Source organism: Symphodus melops, assembly GCF_947650265.1.
Source record: "Symphodus melops genome assembly, chromosome: 2".
NCBI classification, from domain to species: Eukaryota; Metazoa; Chordata; class Actinopteri; order Labriformes; family Labridae; genus Symphodus; species Symphodus melops.
Genome location: NC_136692.1, coordinates 6,260,826 through 6,281,550, shown reverse-complemented (window position 1 = coordinate 6,281,550; position 20,725 = coordinate 6,260,826). Strand labels below are relative to the sequence as shown.

Sequence of the window (20,725 nt, the reverse complement as noted above, 5' to 3'; positions counted from 1 at the left end):
CACAGTCGATAATACAAAACTTCACATTGCATGTAAACTATGAAACAACTAAACATTTGAAAGGTGTGTTACCTGAACCGGTTGCATACATCCTGTTTGTTTGTTTTTTCCTTGTTTGTTCTGATTTGGAGGCTCACCTGAAGTGATGTTTTATATTTAATTTTGCACAGCTTTGTGGCTGTTAAAATACAACTGGATGCATCCAAACCATACTGCACAAAATCCAGAAGTTAGTATCAATACTTAAATGTTCAGTCTGCTGAGGTGGACACAAACAATACCGAACAACCACAAGGTTTCAGTCTACTGTAACTCCCTACTACAAAAGTATGCATTGCATACTGAACTGTGTTTATTCAGAAAGGACCCTTGGCTTCTTTTTTGTGGCGTTTCCTCCTCCACATGAGAAGAGGATGCGTTTAGGAGGACCGTGAACACTGAGGACAATTCAGGATTCTGAGATCCGGTCATAAAGCAATCTCCACCAATATTTGTTTTCAAATGATGGCTTTTGGATTGATGATGGAATTGGTGTGAAAGCCCATTGAATTTTCTCCTGTTGTTCTTGTGAATTATTTACTGTTGTATCTACTGCTGTACAACAACAGATGCTGTCACAACAGAGACTTAAATTGTTGCACAGTTTCTTGGTTTAATCTTAGATAAGGGGGATGAAGGAATTTGTTGCCATTCTGCCATGCAGGGCTGCCAAGGAAAGCAAAGAAGAAGAACGGCAACAAAATAAACAGCGACATCACAGAATCAATTTAAGTTCCTGACAATTCACAAGAATATTTGGACATCTGATCCCGTCGTATCGTGCAAGCAATAAAAAATTAAACTGAAACGCTCTGACTTGTGTATCTCTGTGTCAAAGCCACAATATGAACCATTTTAAAAATAATATACAGAAGAAAAAAGGAAATTTACACATGAAGAGGGTCAATATAGTGTGCAAAAGAATATGTGAGATGCTATAAAAAATTCCACGTTCGCCTAATTTTTGGACAGACGGTTACGCCAAGTTTGTCAACCTCTGCACCACAGAGAGAGAGAGAGAAATAGGAACTTCGGGAAATTGAAAAGGACAGCTACAAACAGTGTCTTCAATTTTATACTCGGATAAAAACCCTCTGTGTGGGTTGAGCCATGCGTCTTTGGGGTTTTCAGAGTTCCTGTCCTCTTTAGTTAGTTTTTTAATAGGTCTCAAAAGGTGGAATAAAAAAATCCCATCATGCTGTCTTTAGTCAGCTCACAGCTACAATGGGCTCCACTGAGAAGATGTCAGTCCTTCCTGTAAGGGCCTGTCTGGCCGTGAAAAGAACACACCTGTCTTTTAGATTGTGGGACTGACTGGAGGAGGCGTGGCTCTGCTGTGAGGAGGCGTGGCCTGGGTGAGACAAGGCATGCCTCTCACTAGAGGACTCATGGTTGTCGGGCCAGGCTTCTCTCTGTCGTGGAGCGGGGGCGGCTGCAGGTCGAGGCTCAGGCTCCAAGCTGATGGCCACCCTACGTCTCCCCCTGCACATATCTACCAGCAGCCTCAGCTCCTGTCTGAAGGTGGGGTTCAGACAGCAGTAGATGAAGGGGTTGTAGCAGGTGGAGCTCATAGCCAGCCAGTGAAAGCAGAAGTAGATGGCGTTAGAGTGGTGTATGGCCTGACTAGAAAGCAGCACCACGTAGCAGTTCAACGGGAACCAGCAGACGGCGAACACTCCGACCACCAGGAGCAGCATGGCCAATGTCCGACGCCTCCTTCTTCTTTGGGCAGCGTGCTGTGCTGTCGTTGTGTCACCGATGGCATTGTGACGCCAAAGCCGGCAGGCCACAGTGGTGTAGGACGCAGTGATGATGAGGAGGGGCAGCATGTAAAGTAAAACAAACGTCAGGAGGTCGATATACTGCCAGTACACATCTGAAGGCTCAGGGAAGTCTGGGACACACAGGCTGCGCTCCTTTTCATTACTGGTGAGGACAATTACAGCACAGACACCAAGAGAGGCACTTTAGTTCAACAGGAGAGAATAAAGTCATAGGGCTTCAACACAATTTGTTTTTGTCATTGATTTTTTCTGTAAAATTGCAGATAATAGTTAAATTGTAGTTTAAGTTGCTTTTTGTAGTCCAATCAGCTGTCCAAATAAATCATTTTCAAAAGAGTTTGCTATTGATTTGGAGGTTGGCGAATCAATAAACATCTGACAAATTTTCTTTTCCCTCTGTACTTTGAACAAATCACTTCCTGAACATTCTTCTTTTCAGGTCTTTTTTAGATCTAAGATTGGTCAACCAACTCCCACAATACCATTGTGACATGTGGGATCTAACTGCACCAGCACCACCACAACCAGCATCATCTATGGAGTCTAATGTTGGTAACCTCAGAAAAGCATTTACATTTCAATTAAACAACATCCTTTGAGAGACGGATGATGATGACTGTTGTTCACCTGTATGTTATAGTGAGGAGTTTCTGGTAGATCGCATGTGGAAGGGAGAAGCAGCTTGCCATTATCCAGATTGCTGCGACCCAGAATCTACCTTGTGCTGGAGACATGCGGGGTCTCAACGGATGCAAAATCACCTAGAAACACAGAGTTTGTTCACACACCTACACACACACACACTTGAGTCATACAAAAATACACAATACGTCCACCTCTGCCTATTTCTCTGGAGAAATGACACATATCCAATTAAAAATCTACCAGTGTCTGAGTGAAATGCTACTCTGCTGATTATTAACCTGATTTAAAAACCCTGAGGTTTCTTACAAAAAAAGAAAAAGGGAACAGCTTACATTCCATTCCGTACACTCCTTTAACTAGTAATATAATTTAGTTTTTAAAGAGGAGAGGTTGCAAAGTTTAGACTCAATATTTTTCCTGATGCACTTTGAGTAGAGATTCTGAGAAGCTTGAACCAAAAATGACTCCTTCGATCTAAAAAAAACGCACAGACAAAAACAACTTTCAGTGCATAAAAATCCTGCCTGGTTACTGAAGTAGCAGTTTAAAATGTTCAGTATTTTCTAAAAAACGTATTCTGACTAAATCACAGATTGGACTATTTTCTCAACTGCAAGTTTATTTGCCGAACATTCACTATTATCAAACATTTTTTTGTTACATACATACTGTAACATGGGTAAAGATGGAAAAAAAAAAGCTTTCCTTTGTGTGCTTGCAGAAAACTGCTTTCAATGTTAAAAACCCCAGAAGAGAACGGAAATAAAAAATAAATATATAAACCACATAATTGGGGATATATTAATTAAAACAGAAGCCTTTGTGCACCAGTTGATGTATACCGTGTCAGCCCCTAAAAACTCTACAAGGGCTTGTTAGTAATGAGAAATGTTGAGCCACAAATTAATAACAGACAGACAGAGAAGACGTTGATGTTGAAACTGTGTGTGTGTGTGTGTGTGTGTGTGTGTATGCGTGGGATTGTGTGTATAGACTTAATTAACCATTAATTCTATTAACAATAGTGTAAGGGGTTTAACTAAATGTCCCTAACGCTGAATCTATAAAACAGACTGGATGATAGAAGACAGCATAACCCAACTGGGGATCTGACATACACACTGAGACTTAATGCAGATTGTAAGACAGACAAGTTTAATGATTTCTGGGCATCTGATAAAAACCGTTAACAGCATGTGTCACAAATTCCTTCCAGCTTAAAATTCCTCTATACATGGTGTGGAGAATCATATTACCTTTACTCTTAGAACGTCAAGCATCTATTCAGAACAATCTCTCATTCCACTGCTGATCGAGTCAGTACATTTTGCTTCAGAGACATTACATGTGATATACGTTTCTTAAAGTATGGTCATAGCTTCTCAGAATAGATCTGCTGACAATCAAGATCATTTCTACAGAGTGTACCCAAACTGAACGAATACAGAGAGAGTCGTTCTATAGTGATACCAGAGTAATGTGATTTTTTTAATTTAAAATATATTTTTTAAATATATAATAAATACTTTTTTAACAGAAGTTTCAATCTAACGGCACATGGCTATCACTGAGTCATCTGTGAATGGACAGTTTGCAGCAAAGAGGTTATTTTGCATAGAAAGGGGACAATTTGTTAATGTTTCGTTTATATATTTGCAAACACCCCAGGACTAAGAGTCCTTGTTTCTTCTGTAACTCTTTCTATGTGCTTCAGTAAATAGATGAGGCCTTTCTGTATAATTTTCCTTGACCCTTTCCTTACAGAGTCCCTGACCCTTTCCTTACAGAGTCCCTGACCCTTTCCTTACAGAGTCCCTGACACTTTCCTTACAGAGTCCCTGACACTTTCCTTATTCAGTCTCTGACTCTTTTCTTATGAGGTCCTGACTCTTTTCTTATGAGGTCCTGACTCTTTTCTTATGAGGTCCTGACTCTTTTCTTATGAGGTCCTGACTCTTTTCTTATGAGGTCCTGACTCTTTTCTTATGAGGTCCTGACTCTTTTCTTATGAGGTCCTGACTCTTTTCTTATGAGGTCCTGACTCTTTCTTTAGGATCCCTGACCCTTTCCTTATGTGTCCCATACAGGGACTGAATGGGTCCATGACTTGCTTTATTTATTAGAACGGTTGTTTCTTACCCTTTTGATGGGCTGAGTCCATGATTTTTTTTTTTTTTTAGTCTAGGTATCTGTTTTTATGCATGTGCATGTAAGTATGAGTGTGTGTAATTGTATGTAATGTGTATATAGGCTACATGAGTTTATTATTTCTTTCTTTGGTTTTGTTTTTGTAGTTTTTTATTAATTGCCTGTAAAGCACTTTGGTCAAGTGAAGCTTTTTTTAAATGTGCAATACGAATAAACTTGACTTGACTGTTTGATTGGATGATCTGTCTCCCTTCTTTTGGTGTTGATCGGCCGAAACACCCCCTAATTCATAGGCACACTACTGATGATGTGCCCGAAAATGTACATTTTTCCCACGTCTGAGATGCAGCTTCTATGCAACTCTCAACATCAAGGCCAACCTCATGTGTATAGCACCCATTGGCACAATAGACAGTTTACCATCATCATTTAGACCATTTACCGTCTCTCAAGATTCTGATCGTCAGAGGGTGAGAGGACATAAAAGCTCCACAATAATTGCGAAGGATTGCACTTTCCCAATTATGAACATGTGTGTTACGCTTAACAAAGTTGCCAGTAGAGAGTTAGGTTTTTTAGATACACCGGTGCAACATGGCCTCAAAATCAACATGGACATTAAATTTTCCAAAAAGCCAAACCTTTTAAAGATGCTCCACGTTTCTCCATTAGAGGCAATTTGTTTGTTTGTTGAGGCAATATTCAGTTTTTTATATGAATCCTTCTCTTTACAACATTGCATGTGTTGCCACGCATTTTTTTCTTTACCCTTGTGCCTTGTGTCTTTGCATGTATTTTAGAATTACAATGAGCATCACTTCTTGTTGTGGATGTGTGGATTGCTTACAAGGCAAAGTTTGTGGTTGTAAAAAAACAAAACAAATCATTTTGGCACCTAAAAGGAACCACAGCAGTAAGTCTTCAAGGACCTTCACAGCACAGACTCACAGAGGAGAAGGCTGAGGCACGACATGTTCTGAAATGTTTTTCTGCTTTATTACTAAAGGGATATAAACGTTGTTATGCATCTTAATTCAAGTTAAACATGATCATGGTGATAAGCGCCAGTATTATCTGTCAGTGAAACATCTGTAGTTTCAATGGTTTCAAGGACAGGCCCTCTTTTAAACTCAAACATCTCTACAAGTCAACACATCTGTTTTGAACATTTCAGCATGCTGCTAACCTTCAAACCAGACTATCTGGCTCTCATTCGCGTTGTTTTCCATTCAGAAACTATTCAATTCAGGTCAGTCATGACATTAATTCATGAATTGCCCCCTCCAGGGACAAATAACGTTTTTTGAATTTACGGACCTATTTGAGCGTCACTGAGACCATTTGTTTGTCCACCAAAATGTCTGCCATTTCAGTCGTTTACCCAACATGCACATGTTAAGTGCTGACTATTTTATGGTGTATTATGCTGAACTAGAAACAATAGGAAATTAATTTGAACTAGCTCACTCGCTTAGTAGCCTAGTGTTGTACCACATCTGTAAGTTGTTGCTCTGGGCTGTTTTGACAATATCCATTGGAACTGTAAATACATTGAGAAGTTCAATACCATTTTAATAATGAATGTGGTAATAACAGGCTATCCACATTTCTCAGCATGGGAAAAGAGAACTTGTACAAGAAGTCTTATATCTCTTCTTAACATGGTCGCTGCCTTTGTTTCAGCACCATGGACAGCTCTGAAAGAAGCACACCAATATGTAGTATATTTAGATTATGTAGTATGCATTGTTCACTTTAAAAATAATACCTGTAACAACATGAAATAAGAAATTGTTTTTATAAATTGGGAGCTTTGTTTCAACAATCTTTTAACAAAAAACAATTAAACTGCTGTTGATTTCTGTTATTTCAAATGCAAAAGGTGAATAGTGCAAACTGTATATGAAGGGTCCGATAGGAGGGTCATTTACATTTTAATGTCCAGGGTCATATGTCAGGAATCTGAACTATGATGGTTGGTTTCAAGGTACAGTACGATTTCTTTAGATAGGACCAACACAGGGCTGAAAATGTAACACAACTTTTGAAGTGCAACTTCAAGACACCTTCTGTGCTGCTGTAAAAAAAATAAAATAAGTGGCACATCAACACATTTCAGGTTTGATTGCAGGATTCACATCTTTAAGCCAACAGAACACATCTCTCACTCCCTGTGTCCTCGTTTCTCTGCCAATAGTCCCCTAAACCAATAGATGTACAAGGTTTATGGTGAGCTGAGATTGTGCACTTGATGAGGAAGTGTTTTTTTTAACCTTAAAAGGAGAAGACCAACCATCTGCAAAAAAAAAAAGAAAAAAAAAAAGACTGAAATACAATCCACATGCTTACACTTTTCACCCTCCTCATTTGAAAACAAGCATCCCACATGGTCAGTTTGTACGCCTTCACGAATCTGTGAATGGGACAAAGACTTCAAGCTCAATCCTCTGATTGTTCCAGATAGTGCCACTACAGACCCAAAGTCATCTAACAAGTCTGCCAGAAGGAGACAGAACCAATATACCACATGACACTAAAATAACAAAGGCCCATAGTAACCCTTTTTTTTTTTTTTTACCATACTACATACAGTAAAGCTCCTCAGATGACTCAAAACTCAGATCCAACAGGAACTGGAAGTGTGATTGAATACAACCTGATGCACTGTTCAATATTGGTAATGTCGACTATGGAAAAAAACAAAAAAACAGAATCATTAACAGAAGAGAGGGGAACAGACAGAAGACTTCTGAAGGCAAAAGTAAACTGCTAAAAGTGTATAATGTAAGGCTTAATGTAAATGATGAAAGTGTGGGTTGAATACAAGACAGAAGCACTTTAGAAGTAAATGCATCCATGAAGCAGCAAGAAAAAATAAAGTACAGAACCACCAAGGTCCCTTGCATTGCCCTAATTGTGCAAAAAACACTGTAAAAAGTTAGCGTGTAGCAAGAACAGAAAGTTGCGAAGGGAGATAGAAACCTGTGGTGAAAAAAACTGAGAACACAAGGCTCATCAAGTCACATGTATTACCAATCAGTGTAGGGTACACAATCACTCCGGCAGGAAACACACAAAGTGGAGAGGAAGTGGACTGAAATACAAGAAGCATCAAAAAGTGCAACAAAAAAAAGAAAGAGAGAAAATGACAGGTGTATCATATCTTATTTTAGGGATGTAACGAAGAAAACAGCTCATACTTTTATGCCATTGTTGATCTCTGCTGATCAAGTACTAACTCAATTCAAAACATTTATTTTAACTGAAAATACATTGAATATTCTCTTATTTAGAGTGACACCGAGCTCACAGCAATCCTCCAACTTGGAAGAGAGATTAAATCTCTGCACTGGCTCCCTATAAAATTTAGAATATAATTTAAAATCCTTCTTCATACTTACAAAGCTCTTAATGGTCAGGCACCATCTTATCTTAAAGAGCTAATAGTGTAGTACTACCCCGAGCTCCAAGACTGCAGGCGTCCTTGTGGTACCTTACTACTATGGTAGGTAGAGCCTTTAGTTATCAGGCCTGCATGTAACAACAAACCAAAATGTTTTGAAAAATATGTCACAAAACCCTAAATGTAATAACTGGTCAATAATGTAACAAAATGCTGAGCCCAAAATGTACTCACTTTTTGCAAAAGAAAACTTTTTGTTTTTGCATTAACTCAGCTAACAGAGTCATTCTACTTGGAAAACGATACAAAAGTCAGCTCTTTGTGTGACCTGTTGAATGGCATGCTCTCCTTGAACAAGACTTTTAATGACGGTGGCTAGGAAACATCCACTTTAACTCAGGGATGACCGGACAAGAATAAGGGGTGAAGGTCGGAGTAGAGGTCAATGACCTCATTTCAGACCCATTTGAAAAGAGAAAAAAATGACATTTCTAAGCATCAGCTACAATAGAAGATTTTCTGAGATCTGGTGTGTTCTAGTTTGTTTCTATCCAAGAGTAGGAGGACATCTGCCATTTGCGATCAGTGAAGGGAACATTTGCTGCTGTATGTATCCCTCATGTACCCATAGCAAAAGGTTTCTCAATCATGAGGCAATCACGCTGCATGAAAACACAGGGGGAGACAACATCTCTAGTTGGCCAATCCTGTAAAGTGAAGCTCTAGTGTAAGTTCAGTCAGGAAGACAACAAGTGATTCACAATCAGGTCTTTCTCATTCACCCTTTCTTTATTGTACACACACTCACTCACTGTCATTCTCAAGCTGGCAGTTTTGGGCTATCATTTGGTAATAAGCTGCCTCGTCAGTGGTACTCATCTAGCCAATGGCACGGCGTTCCTCCCTCATTTTAAACCTATCATCGTTCTGATACCCTTTTAAATAGGATTCTTTCTCTGCCCTATTTTCTTCGTGCGGATGTTTTGTGCGCCCCTTCACCTCCCCATCACCGCCAATCATCAGCAAATTCATTATCCATCAATTCATCAGATAACCCAAATCTAATTTGGATCATATTTTGTTACAAAGTTGTTTTATATTAACATTGTCTTTTTATCCACATAAACTATTTGGAGCTTCTGTTTCTGAATAGCTTTGGTTGTTTTTAACAGTTTTGCAGCACATCTAACAGCTAACATATAGACTTTGAAGCCATAATTCTCTCAAAGGGAAAAAGAGCATCTCTGCTGCGTCCTTTAATTAAAACCAACCTGTCGTCGATCCAGTGCGATGGCAGTCAAGGTCAGAGTAGAGACATGCAGAGAACAATACTGCACAAAACGACTGATGTGGCACATAGTCCTCCCAAACACCCATGTGCTGTTCACGAATCGGACCTGAGGAAATACACAAACACACGCACAGTGTGTACGAAGTGTCAAAGAGGGGTGGAATCAGAGCTGCAGCTCCTTCCATGGCACATATGGAGACATGAGATCAAGCGTTCAAAGTCACCGTCTCTCAAATCTACCTGAAGAAATGTTAATTTGTCTGTGCATGCTGTAACCAGAGCTTATACAGCAGCCTATAATAAACTCTAACATTGAACATTTACTGGCCAGAATTGTACTTACAGTTGTGTTGTTCCGTGCCTAATCCTATAACCGATCATTTTGTTTTTACTAATATTACTGTATTCTGACTTTTCCCTTTATGGAGGTGTTAGAATTATTTTTCACCTGACATGCCATTAATTAGGATTTAAGCCTAACAGAAAAAAATTAGAAGTGAGAGAGTTTCCATCTACCTTGGATGACTATAATGGTGCAACCTTTTAATGTTAATACTGAACAATGCATGTCTTATGTCGCTGGTATATGGTCAAAAGTAGACATTTCTTCAGGGAATAATAAAAAGGCAGGAACATATGGAATAAAAGTTAGATTGGTTACTATAAGGATATGTTTATGCAAAATCATCATATTTGCATTTGCCAAAAATCCACACTAAAAGGAGAAAGTGCAATTCTGTCAAGGCTAAATTCATTACTGTGTAAAGGAGGTCTTACCAGGGTGAAGGGCGTATTGAGCACAGTGATGAAGATATCTGCCACAGCCAGGTTCATAATGAACAAACTGGTGGCAGACTGGGTGCGTTTGTTTTTCATCACCACATGGCACACCAAAGTGTTCCCAAAGAGGGAGATAACGATGATGAGGGAGTACGCGGCCACCAGCAGCGCCTTCACACTCCGGTCTTGAGACTCCCCGCCTCGCCTCGTGTTACTAGCCAGAGACCTCCAGTCCTCCAGCGTCCCGTCGTCAAAGTCCAGCAGGAAAAACCCAGACGTCCGGTTATTCACCTGCTCCGAAACGTTCAGCAAGCGCTCCGAAAGAGATGATATCCCCTCTCCAACAAGTGAGGAGTCGTTGAGTCTGTGTCCCGCGGCTTCTGTCCGGTCCAGGCTTTTGGTACACAGCACCACAAACAAGCAGACAGTTACAATCCTCATGTTGTCCGTTTTAATGTCCCCCACCTGTATGTGGGTATTATGGGAAACTGTCAACCGGAGTCCTGCTCGCTGCCTTGTGTCACTCAAGGCAGAAGGAGATGCTGAAGCACGAGCAACAAGTTGAAGGATGCAAGCCGGCAATGCTGTTTTCAACCTGGAGTGTTCACAGGTGTACACTGATGGAGAGAGAGAGAGAGAGAGAGAGAGAGAGAGAGAGATTCACACTGAATATTGCTTATTGCGATTTTTTAAATTATTCATTAATTTAAAAGGGACACATGCAATGAACTGTATATTCTACACTCTATATTTTATTTAAGTACCCTTGCCTCTCAATTTTAGGTTTAAAAAAGATGCATTAGACTTAAATAAATAAAGAGATAGTGATAGCATACCATACAAATGCAGATATTATAATGCAATTGAAAAAAGAGGGTTAAATAAGAACACACATTATGATAAGGATAAAGTTATAAAAATGTCCTGTGGATCCTGGGCTGTATCATTATGCAAAAAAAAAATATATATATATATATATGCAAGCCTAAAATGTGCTTTGAAGACAAATGTCAATTTAATATGCAAAACTTTGATGAAGGTCCATAAAACATCAGCGTTCAATATGGCAGGGAAGTCTAGATGGTGAGTGATGCAGACTCTCCATTTATATGCAAACCACTGGCGTCCTCAGTAAGGTCCTGAAGTAGGTTACTCTCGGTGTTCATAAATATTAGCTCAAAGTTTGCAAACCTACATTGCCAGGTAGCTTAGGATCACTCCTGTAGTTTCCATAGAAGTTTTCCCTCTCTTTCAGACATGTTAAGTGATGTTTTTTCCTCCATCTACTCTATATCTACCACAGTGTACATCAGTGTACATCAAATCATGTGCGCTGTATACTGAAGAACGTTTACTGTATTTGGTGTGCCCAAGTAGTGCTAAGATAATTGTAATTGCTGATGGTAAAGCGTACTGTAGCAGTATAGTCTAGCTTCCATACTGACACTTTGACTGGTTTCCCAATAAAGGGACCAAGTTCACCATCATCTCTTGTGGCTAATACACTTTCTGTAGGCCTATATTGAAAAGGACCTCTTCCAACCTCACTTAAAAAAATACCAAACCATCCCTCTAGCAAATTGCTGGTAAAATAATTTTCAGCAAAGAATGGTATACCAATTTCATGACAAGAGTCATGAGTTCAAAGTGTAACTATCAACCCTGCTCTCCCCTAAAAATCCAAATCATGTGTCTTCAGTTCGTGCCCTTTTTTTCCTTTTTTTCGTTCTGTTTCTTTTTGCAAACCTCAACCACAGTGAGGACATGAAATTGAGACTGGAACTCTGTGATCTCCAGTGAAGGACCATCCAATCTCCTTTTTGCGCTCTCTTATTGATTGACACCTCTTAAACTAAATTGAGCTCAAACAGACAAGCAGTGTGAGAATTCAGTATCTGGAAGGCTAAAACTTTTATAAACTATATTAATTTACCCACTAACAGGGGCAGCATCATTCTTTGTGTGTGTGTGTGTGTGTGTGTGCATGTGTGTGTGTGTGTGTGTGTGTGTGTGTGCTTGTGTGTGCCTGCATTTAAAATGTGTTATGTAAATTCTCAGAAAGGATTAATTCTAATAACAATAATGCATGCACCTTTGTCAGTGTTTTAGACAGACTGATGAACCCCAACACCATCAGTCCCTCTGGAACTCTTGTCCAAGTCATGTAATGACTTTGCATAATGACATAGTCCTAATTACATTTTGGTTGAAACAGTAATGTCACCTGTGCCTCCATTTGTTTCTGTTTAAACAGTTCCGCCTTCTAAATTAAGCTACTCGAACAGAGACTGTTCATCACTTAAAGCTATGCTAAAATAGTATTTTTTACAATTCATTTTTCATTCTGGATTTCGAGAACATTACTGCTGAGACTGCACTTCTTAAAGTCTTCAATCATATTCACCTCAGCAGTTTTAGGTTTACTTCATCTCAGTGCTGCTTTTGACACAGTTGTCCACAACAGACTGGAATGGAGGTGTGACTCGGGTTATGCACTGAATTGGTTCAAAACATGCTTACAAGGCTATTTGGTGTCCTTTTGTTAATATGAATCTGAGACTAGAAAGATAAAATGTCGCAACCCCAAGGATAAATTCTCTCATTCATTTTTAACATCTACCGTATGCTTCGTCACGCAACTGTATATCTTGTTGTCATCATGACTACAATATCTTTAACTTAATTGTGACGGAGCGGCTCCATCACGGAGTGTAGACGCACACACCAACACACACGCGGACACGTACACTGCCACACACACACGCGCACCAAACTTTCCCCTCTGCCAATGCTCCTTATCACGCAATTAAACATATCATCTTCCTCCTTTCCCTTCCCGTTCCATAGCGCGACCAAGGGTCTCATACATTTAAATCACCATTCAGGGCGTTGGATGCACGCTCCGTGGCGTCCCGTTCGGATGAAACAGAGGCGGTACATTTCCGCCAGGTAAATAGGTGGACGTGGCGCCCAATCACAACCACGTGATTTAGAAATATACGAATCATAATGCCCGGTGGGAGGGGTTTTTTCCTTTAAAAGGAAGGCTGTGTGGGACCTTCAGGACAGAGAAGGCAAGTTACAGAGAAGGTAACATCTCGAGGACGAATGTTTTTTTTTGAACTACTCATGTTGGAGATTTGTGCTGTAAATATTGTTTTTGTAAATATTTTTTTTTCTATTTTTTTTTTGTTTTGGATTTTTCACATTTTTTTGTAAATATTGTGCACTTGTGGAGGCCGGTGAAGAATAAATCCACCAAACACAGTCTTCGACTACGCCTGTGTGTTTTTCCAAACTTTCTTTTCGGGTGTGTAATAAGAGAACCCCGCAACATATGGTGTCAGAAGTGGGATGGCTAGTCGCAAGAAGCTTGTCCGGCCCCAAAAACAGCGCACAGGACTGCGGTCCCAGCGGCGAGAGCAGTTTGAAGAGGTAACTGCCAAGACAGACCCGGCTTGGGACACAGTGCCAACGTCCTCAGAGGAGGACAGTGAGGAGTACCGGTCCTGGAAGGCTCCAGCAGCTCCTAAAGGACCTGCAGATGCAGGGGGTGAACTGGTGGCGATGATGAGAGACTTTTTGGCAGCACAGCAAAGGAGAGAGGAGGGTCTGTTGACAGAGATCCAAGGTCTAAGGGCTTCTCTCCCAGGGGCTGAGCAGCCATGTCGACCTGTGCCCCAGACCCGACAGACGGTGGCACCACAGGGGCAGAGCAGGCCGGCCCAGGTCACTTCTCCAAATACGGCCATGGCGAGCAGTCCAAGATTTGAACTGCCCACCCCAGCACCCCGCCGAGGACAGCGAGATTCAACATCGGAGGCTCCCACTTTTCAGTCTCAGGAGGCCAGTAGTAGACCTGACCAGCCGAGGCCAGAGTGGAGGCACTACCAAGACCCCAAAATTCCACAATATCAGATGGGGGAAGACATTGAGAACTTTTTACTGAGATTTGAACGAATAGCCAAGACCTGGAAATGGCCAGAGTGTGAATGGGCCTGTCGTCTCGTGCCACTGCTAACTGGTAAGGCACTGGAGGCCTACATAGCGATGGATGAAGAGAGGGCTCACTGCTACACTGACCTGAGAGCAGCTCTGCTCTTAAAATTCGACATCTCTCCAGAGACGTACCGGCAGCAGTTCCGTTCCACCGCTGTTCCCCCTGGTGAGAACCCCACCGAGACCTACCATCGACTGAAGGGGCTCTACCGACGCTGGATCCGGCCCGAGCAGCACACCAAGGAGGAGATTGGGGAAGCCATCGTCTTGGAGCAGCTACTCCGGGTACTTCCAACGGAGGTGAGGACCTGGGTGAAGGAGCACGAACCAGTTGAGGGACTCTCAGCTGCCAGGCTTGCGCTACAGTACCTCAACGCCCGGAGAGGTGGACCAGTGTCACGTCCTACCAGTGCTACACACCGACCAGCTTTCCAACAGCAACCATCACGGCCTGCAAGGGGGGAGAGATACCAGGAACCTGCACGTGACCCCATCTCTGCCCCAAACCAGCAAGAGTTGGGTAAGGACTTTGTTTGCTTTTATTGCCAGCAGCCAGGCCACAAAGCTTCTGTGTGTCCCGTACGCAAAGCTAAGGTCACCGGCGCTTGTTACGCACCCCGGTCAGAAGTGGGCCCTGAGGCTGACATGGAGGTGAAGACGCAACACAAAACTGTTACCATCAGTGGTCAAAAGGTGACAGCCCTGTTAGACTCCGGTAGTTACATGTCCCTGGTTAAAAGTACTCTGGTGCCAGTCGGTGCGGTGGACTACCGCAGACAGGCGGACATCACGTGTATTCATGGAGACAGACATTTGTACCCAAAAACGGATGTAATTGTGATTATTGATGAACAATCTTACCTGCTGACTGTTGGGGTGGTAGAGAACTTACCTGTTGACGCCATCTTGGGTTGGGATTTACCTGTGCTAACAGACTTGTTGCAGAAGAAAGAACTGTCCGAGCAAAGTGACTCTGGGAAGGTGGGAGATATGAATGTAAATGTTTCTTGTCCGGTAATCACCAGAGCCCAAGCAAAAGCTGGTGTCCAACCGCTACCAGACCTCGACAGTAGTCTGTGTGAGGGTGGCACTAAGGGGCCGAGAAAATCACGTCGACAACGACGCTTTGAGAAGCAGCTAAGGCTCGATTCTCCAAACAAACCAAGTTTGGTGGGGGATGATATTTGGGATGTGCCTGACAATATTTCAGGATTGCAAAAGGAAGATGCTACTTTGAAGCCATTGTTCTCCAAAGTAGTGAAGGACACCAGTGGGGATTGTGTGGGGAAAGAGATGTTCATTGTTGACAATGATGTGCTTTATGGTGTGTGTAATGAAGACAAACGCCTTGTTATCCCAGCTAGTTGTAGAGCCCTTGTCATGCACCTAGCACACACACTCCCATGGGCTGGACACCTTGGCCGCCATAAAACCTACCTTCGTGTTAGTTCCCGGTTTTATTGGCCTTCTATGTACACTGACATTCAGAAATATTGCGCCACATGCCCTACATGCCAGAAAACATGCACTGCCCGCAAATCTGACCGAGCTTTTCTGCAGCCTCTTCCTGTAATCTCCACACCATTTCGCAGGATCGCCATGGACATCGTGGGCCCTCTGGTGAGAAGCAGCGGAGGTCATCAGTATATCCTAGTTATCTGCGACTATGCAACACGGTTTCCAGAGGCTTTTCCCCTGCGCACCATCACTGCTCCAGCAGTAGTGCGTGCGTTGGTCCAGCTATTCTCCAGGGTGGGGATACCAGACGAGATACTCACCGATCAGGGAACCAACTTTACCTCCAGACTCATGCAGCTCCTCTATAAGCAGTTGGGCATCAAGGCTATCAAGACCACCCCATACCACCCACAAACTGACGGTCTGGTCGAGCGGTTTAACCAAACACTGAAGAGGATGCTCCAGAAGTTTGTGGATGATACTGGAAAGGACTGGGATCGCTGGTTGCCATTCCTGCTGTTTGCCTACAGGGAGGTACCTCAAGCTTCAACAGGCTTCTCTCCATTTGAGCTCCTGTATGGTTGGGATGTACAGGGACCATTGGATCTGCTCCGTAAGGGTTGGGAAACTCCGTCAACCACTGCTGACGACAGAGGGGTGATCCAGTTTGTGCTGGAGATGAGGAATCGGCTTGTTAAGTACCAGGAGGAGGCAGAGGTCAACCTGCGAGAGGCCCAGAAGAGCCAGAAGACGTGGTACGACCAACAGGCTCGACATCGGGAGTTCCAGCCTGACCAGAAAGTCCTACTGCTTCTTCCTTCCTCCAACAGCAAGCTCCTAGCAAAATGGCAAGGCCCATACACCATCACCCGGAAAATGGGCCCAGTCACCTATGAGGTTTACCATCCGGAGAAGAATAAATCCACCAAACACAGTCTTCGACTACGCCTGTGTGTTTTTCCAAACTTTCTTTTCGGGTGTGTAATAAGAGAACCCCGCAACCCCAAGGATAAATTCTCTCATTCATTTTTAACATCTACCGTATGCTTCGTCACGCAACTGTATATCTTGTTGTCATCATGACTACAATATCTTTAACTTAATAAGTGAATTGAAGGAATCAGTTTGAGTATGAGCCAACATTTCAGACAATAAAAAAAACGGAAATACTCATATCCAGCCCTAAAGAACAAGGGTAAAGCTCAGTGATTACATTGACTCCATGTCACTGATATTTACAAAGCAAGCCAGAAATCTTGGTGTAGTAATGGAGTCTGACCTAAATTTTAACAGCCACATGAAGACAGTTACTTAATGGTAATCAGCCTTTTGCCATCCTAACAATATAGTAAGAGTAAAAGGACTTCTGTCCAAACAGGACACAGAAACTTGTTCAGGATTTTATTTTCAGCAAACTCGATTATTCTAACAGTGTTTTCACATTTCTGTGGAGGAAAACAATCAGACAGCTGCAGATCATCCAGAACACTGCTGCCACGGTGGTCACCAACACCAAGAGAGTCAGGCACATAACACCAGTCCTCAGATCTCTGCACGGACTTCCTGTGAGTCAAAGAATAGATTTTATAATCCTGCTCCTTGTGTAAAAAACACCAAATGGTCTGTAGTCCCTTACAAGGCATCCAGAACTCTCATATCCTCTGGGACAGATTTACTCACTGTTCTTGGAATAAGAACCAAGCAGGGTACGTCAGCGTTTAGTGTTTGTGTCCTTCACCTGTGGAACATGAAACCAGCCATCATATTAGTTACTTTAAAAACGGGACTTAAAACATAACTGCTGCCTTCCCAACAGTTCAGTCTCTTCTTACCTACTTTGACTTTATCGTTTCAATTAGGATTATGTATAGGATTTTTATTTATTTTGTGTTTGTCATGTTTGACAGTTAGTGTGTTTTTATTTATTTTAGTCTTGTTTTAGCACATTTTATTGAATTATTTCAATTACACTGAATAAATCTTACTACTGTAAGATGAAGATGGGATTTATTTTCTTGAGGTTATGTTTTATGCTGGGTTGGTTTCTATTTGCATTTTGTATAATTTTGTATCTGACAGGCTTGACTGTTTAAGGTGGGTCACTTTGCCTTTAAGGTTGCCTTGGTGACAGGGGTTGGCGCTATATGTTTTTATGTCACGCATGGCAAGTGTGATTAAAGAAGTTGGTGAGACACACAGCAGTGCTCTTCTTGACCCACAGCCTGAATATATATGTGTGTGTGTGTGTGTGTGTGTGTATATATACATATATATATATATATATATATATATATATATATATAGTGATTAAATGTAGATTATAAATGTAGAATATAAATAAAGTTGTGTAGCATAAAAAAAGCCAGTAAAGGGATCCATAGCTGTTCTAAACTCGCAGAAGAAAACACATCAAGGCCTGTCCTTCTTAGGGAGCATAAAGTAGGAGCAATGCGCCGTGGGCAAAGGAAATGCAGTTAATTTAGCCTCAGGGTCCAAAAGAAGCTTGATCTCGCCTTGACAGAAAGCACCAGTGAGCACGGGCGTATGTTTTCCAAACCAGTTGCATATTTTTTATTAATTGACTCTTCATGTTAATGCAGTGATTGTAGTACCCGAAGTGTCATTACAAAATTGATAAGAAATGTTGCAATAAGCTTTTGGTTAGTTTTACAGACTGACTGACACAGAATCGACACATACCCAAAGTGTCTCTCAGGACTAAGATTATATAAACATATTTACAGCATAGTCAAATCTTCTTTTTTTTACTGTGCTGTAAAAGTGTGAAGGGAGAAACATGGACTTAAAAGCTATAAGCTACCAGCAGATTGAGGCAGGTTCGCTCTGCTCCTCTGCTAGAAAATTCAAAAAAAGCATCAAAAGCTTATTCCTATAGAGTTGCCAAATTATTCATGTGAATAACTAAATGAATTATTTTTGTATGAAAGGTGTCTACTGATAATTTGGTGGGTGCAGGGTAACTGTGAGTAAAATTGCATTCACACCTGGGGATTTCTGTAAAAGTGATTAAATGTGATGATGATCTAATTGGAGGAGTAAGATCTGGTGTTCTGCTGCCTGGTGTAGAAATTGATTAGAGACAGACAGTAACAAGTGGGATGTGTGCTGCTCTTGATGTCATTGTGTAGTTTATTGTTAAAATGATGACTCAAACTTTGATCCTTTTTTCATTCAAAAACAACAGAAAATTGATACAAAAGCATTAATATTGAGATCCATTGACACGTTCAGTCTGTGTCTGAGCTGAAGTGATGAATGATGATAAGGAAAAGAAGTGTATTCAGTGTGAGTACACAGGGGACTATTTAAATCAATAATTCTGTAACTATGTTCATCAGTCCATGGTGGTGGACACCAGCTTTCTGATTCTTTAAGTAAATGAGAAGTCACTGTACTGTATATGTTAACAGCTGACTTCACAGACCCCCTCCTGGACCCCGACAGTTCACCTACAGAGCCAACGCTGTCAACCTGGCCCTCCACTCCATCCTCAAGCTGGACTCAGCAGGAACCCACGTCAGGATCCTATTTGTGGATTTCAGCTCTGCTTTCAATACAATTATCCCGGCCCTGCTCCAGAGCAAGCTGTCTCTGCTGAGTGTGCATTTCCAATGATTGGCCTTCGGGGAGCACAAACTTTTTATTTTGTAAGATCAGTAAATACAACAGCATATGCTTTAAGAATGACGAATGCTACCACCCTGTATCAACGACGATCCATATTCCCTGCTATATCTGCTGGACTTAGCAGATCCTGAAGACGTTTCACCTCTCACATGAAAGGCATCTTCCGTTTTTAACTAGCTGGTGGATGGAGCTAGAAAGCTAGATAATCTGTGGATCATAAGCATGCTAATGATCAAGTATCACTCACATGAGAGTCTTCAAGACCTTCAACCAAGTCCAGTTGCCTCTATGTCAAGCATTAGATATAAATAAGTAGTCACAATGTATTACACTTTGGTCATTTTTATTTTCTTTTTTTCCTAATGACATAAAACTTTGGAGCAGGGTTGGTCACCTGGCGTCCTCTGTGGCTACTACTGCAGACCAACTCCACTTCACATAAAGAAGCAACAGAGGCACGGACGATGTTGTGACTGACTTTGCTTAATGGTCACTAAACAGCTAATGAACCCTAAGAATTATGCGAGGGTCTTATTTATGGATTTTGGTCTTTAATGCAATGAAGAACCATATTCTCCTGAAAAGGCTCATTGATCTCAATATCAACTCAGGGCTACTCCTCTGGATTATAGATTTTATGTCCTGCTGTCCACAGAGGGTGTTAGATGTGAACATAGTCTGCAATGGCTGCCCCAAGGCTGTGTTCTTTTAAACAGTGAATGTAGGATCAATTACATACAAATGAAGCTCAGCGTAAGTTCAGACAGGGAGACTGGTGTTCTTTCATTCATTCACCTCCTCATTCATTCTCAAACCACACCCCCCTACTACAACCTGTATCTCTCTTTCTGGTGATCAGCTGATCATGGGCGTGTATTATCCCGGATTTAACCAACCAGATTCTGCCATGACCCTTTTCAACCAATCAACCTCCTGCTGTCAAACGCTAAAAAATAGTCTCTTTCTCCCACAGTCATCTGTTGTTTCAGTGCAAACATTGCAACCCTCCTCCGGACCAGTCACCTCCATCCAGTTCAGCAGAGTCCAGGTTCAGGCTTAAACCAATTAACTGCACAGAACAAGATCTCAAAACAGAGCCAGTTTCAAAGGCAGGCAACTTGTTTGAGCTGTGGAAAACCTTAAAAACCTTGACACAGTTCAGCGCTGCCAGCTTAGCTTCTCTGAAAATACAGTCATGTTTTTAAAAAATAAATGCTCACAACAGCTTTACCTCATAACAATCAGTGACCATGGTGTTGATCAGGTGCTCAGATTTATTGTTGAGGGTTGTTGTGAATTTTTCTCTTTGATGAATTAAGATCTCAAGTAAAGCAGTTTATCTTTGTGTATTTGATTAAAATAATTGTTCTTTTTGGTAAAAAGGGGAAATCAGCTACAGAAGTAATCACGAATGAATCAAAGATTCCCGGGGCTGCTCCAGTTGCTGAACATATTTAAACAATAATCAAGGTGTTTACTTGCATCATCATGTGTAATCTGTCAGATAGATAGATAGATAGATAGATAGAT

The 20,725-nt window shown here is 41.5% G+C and overlaps 1 protein-coding gene across 1 annotated transcript; it reads right to left on the bottom strand.

Moving 5' to 3' along the window:
• Positions 1–595: 595 nt before the first annotated feature.
• Positions 596–10,575, bottom strand: LOC306820312 (G-protein coupled receptor 83-like). The gene is made up of 4 exons (XM_079338133.1): positions 10,088–10,575; positions 9,291–9,416; positions 2,451–2,584; positions 596–1,965 (listed from the first exon to the last, which is right to left on the bottom strand). Exons 1-4 carry the CDS (start codon positions 10,529–10,531, stop codon positions 1,248–1,250), a joined length of 1,422 nt encoding a protein of 473 aa, XP_079194259.1. The 5' UTR covers positions 10,532–10,575; the 3' UTR covers positions 596–1,247.
• Positions 10,576–20,725: the final 10,150 nt, after the last annotated feature.

Bases quoted from the DNA above. Each gene is read 5' to 3' on its own strand.
- LOC306820312 (XM_079338133.1), bottom strand. From the start codon at position 10,531: ATGAGGATTGTAACTGTCTGCTTGTTTGTGGTGCTGTGTACCAAAAGC. The intron at 2,585-9,290 runs GTTGGTTTTAAT...CTGTGTTTCTAG, and splicing joins TCGCACTGGATCGACGACAG to GTGATTTTGCATCCGTTGAG. The intron at 1,966-2,450 runs GTGAACAACAGT...TGTCCTCACCAG, and splicing joins CTCCTCACTATAACATACAG to TAATGAAAAGGAGCGCAGCC.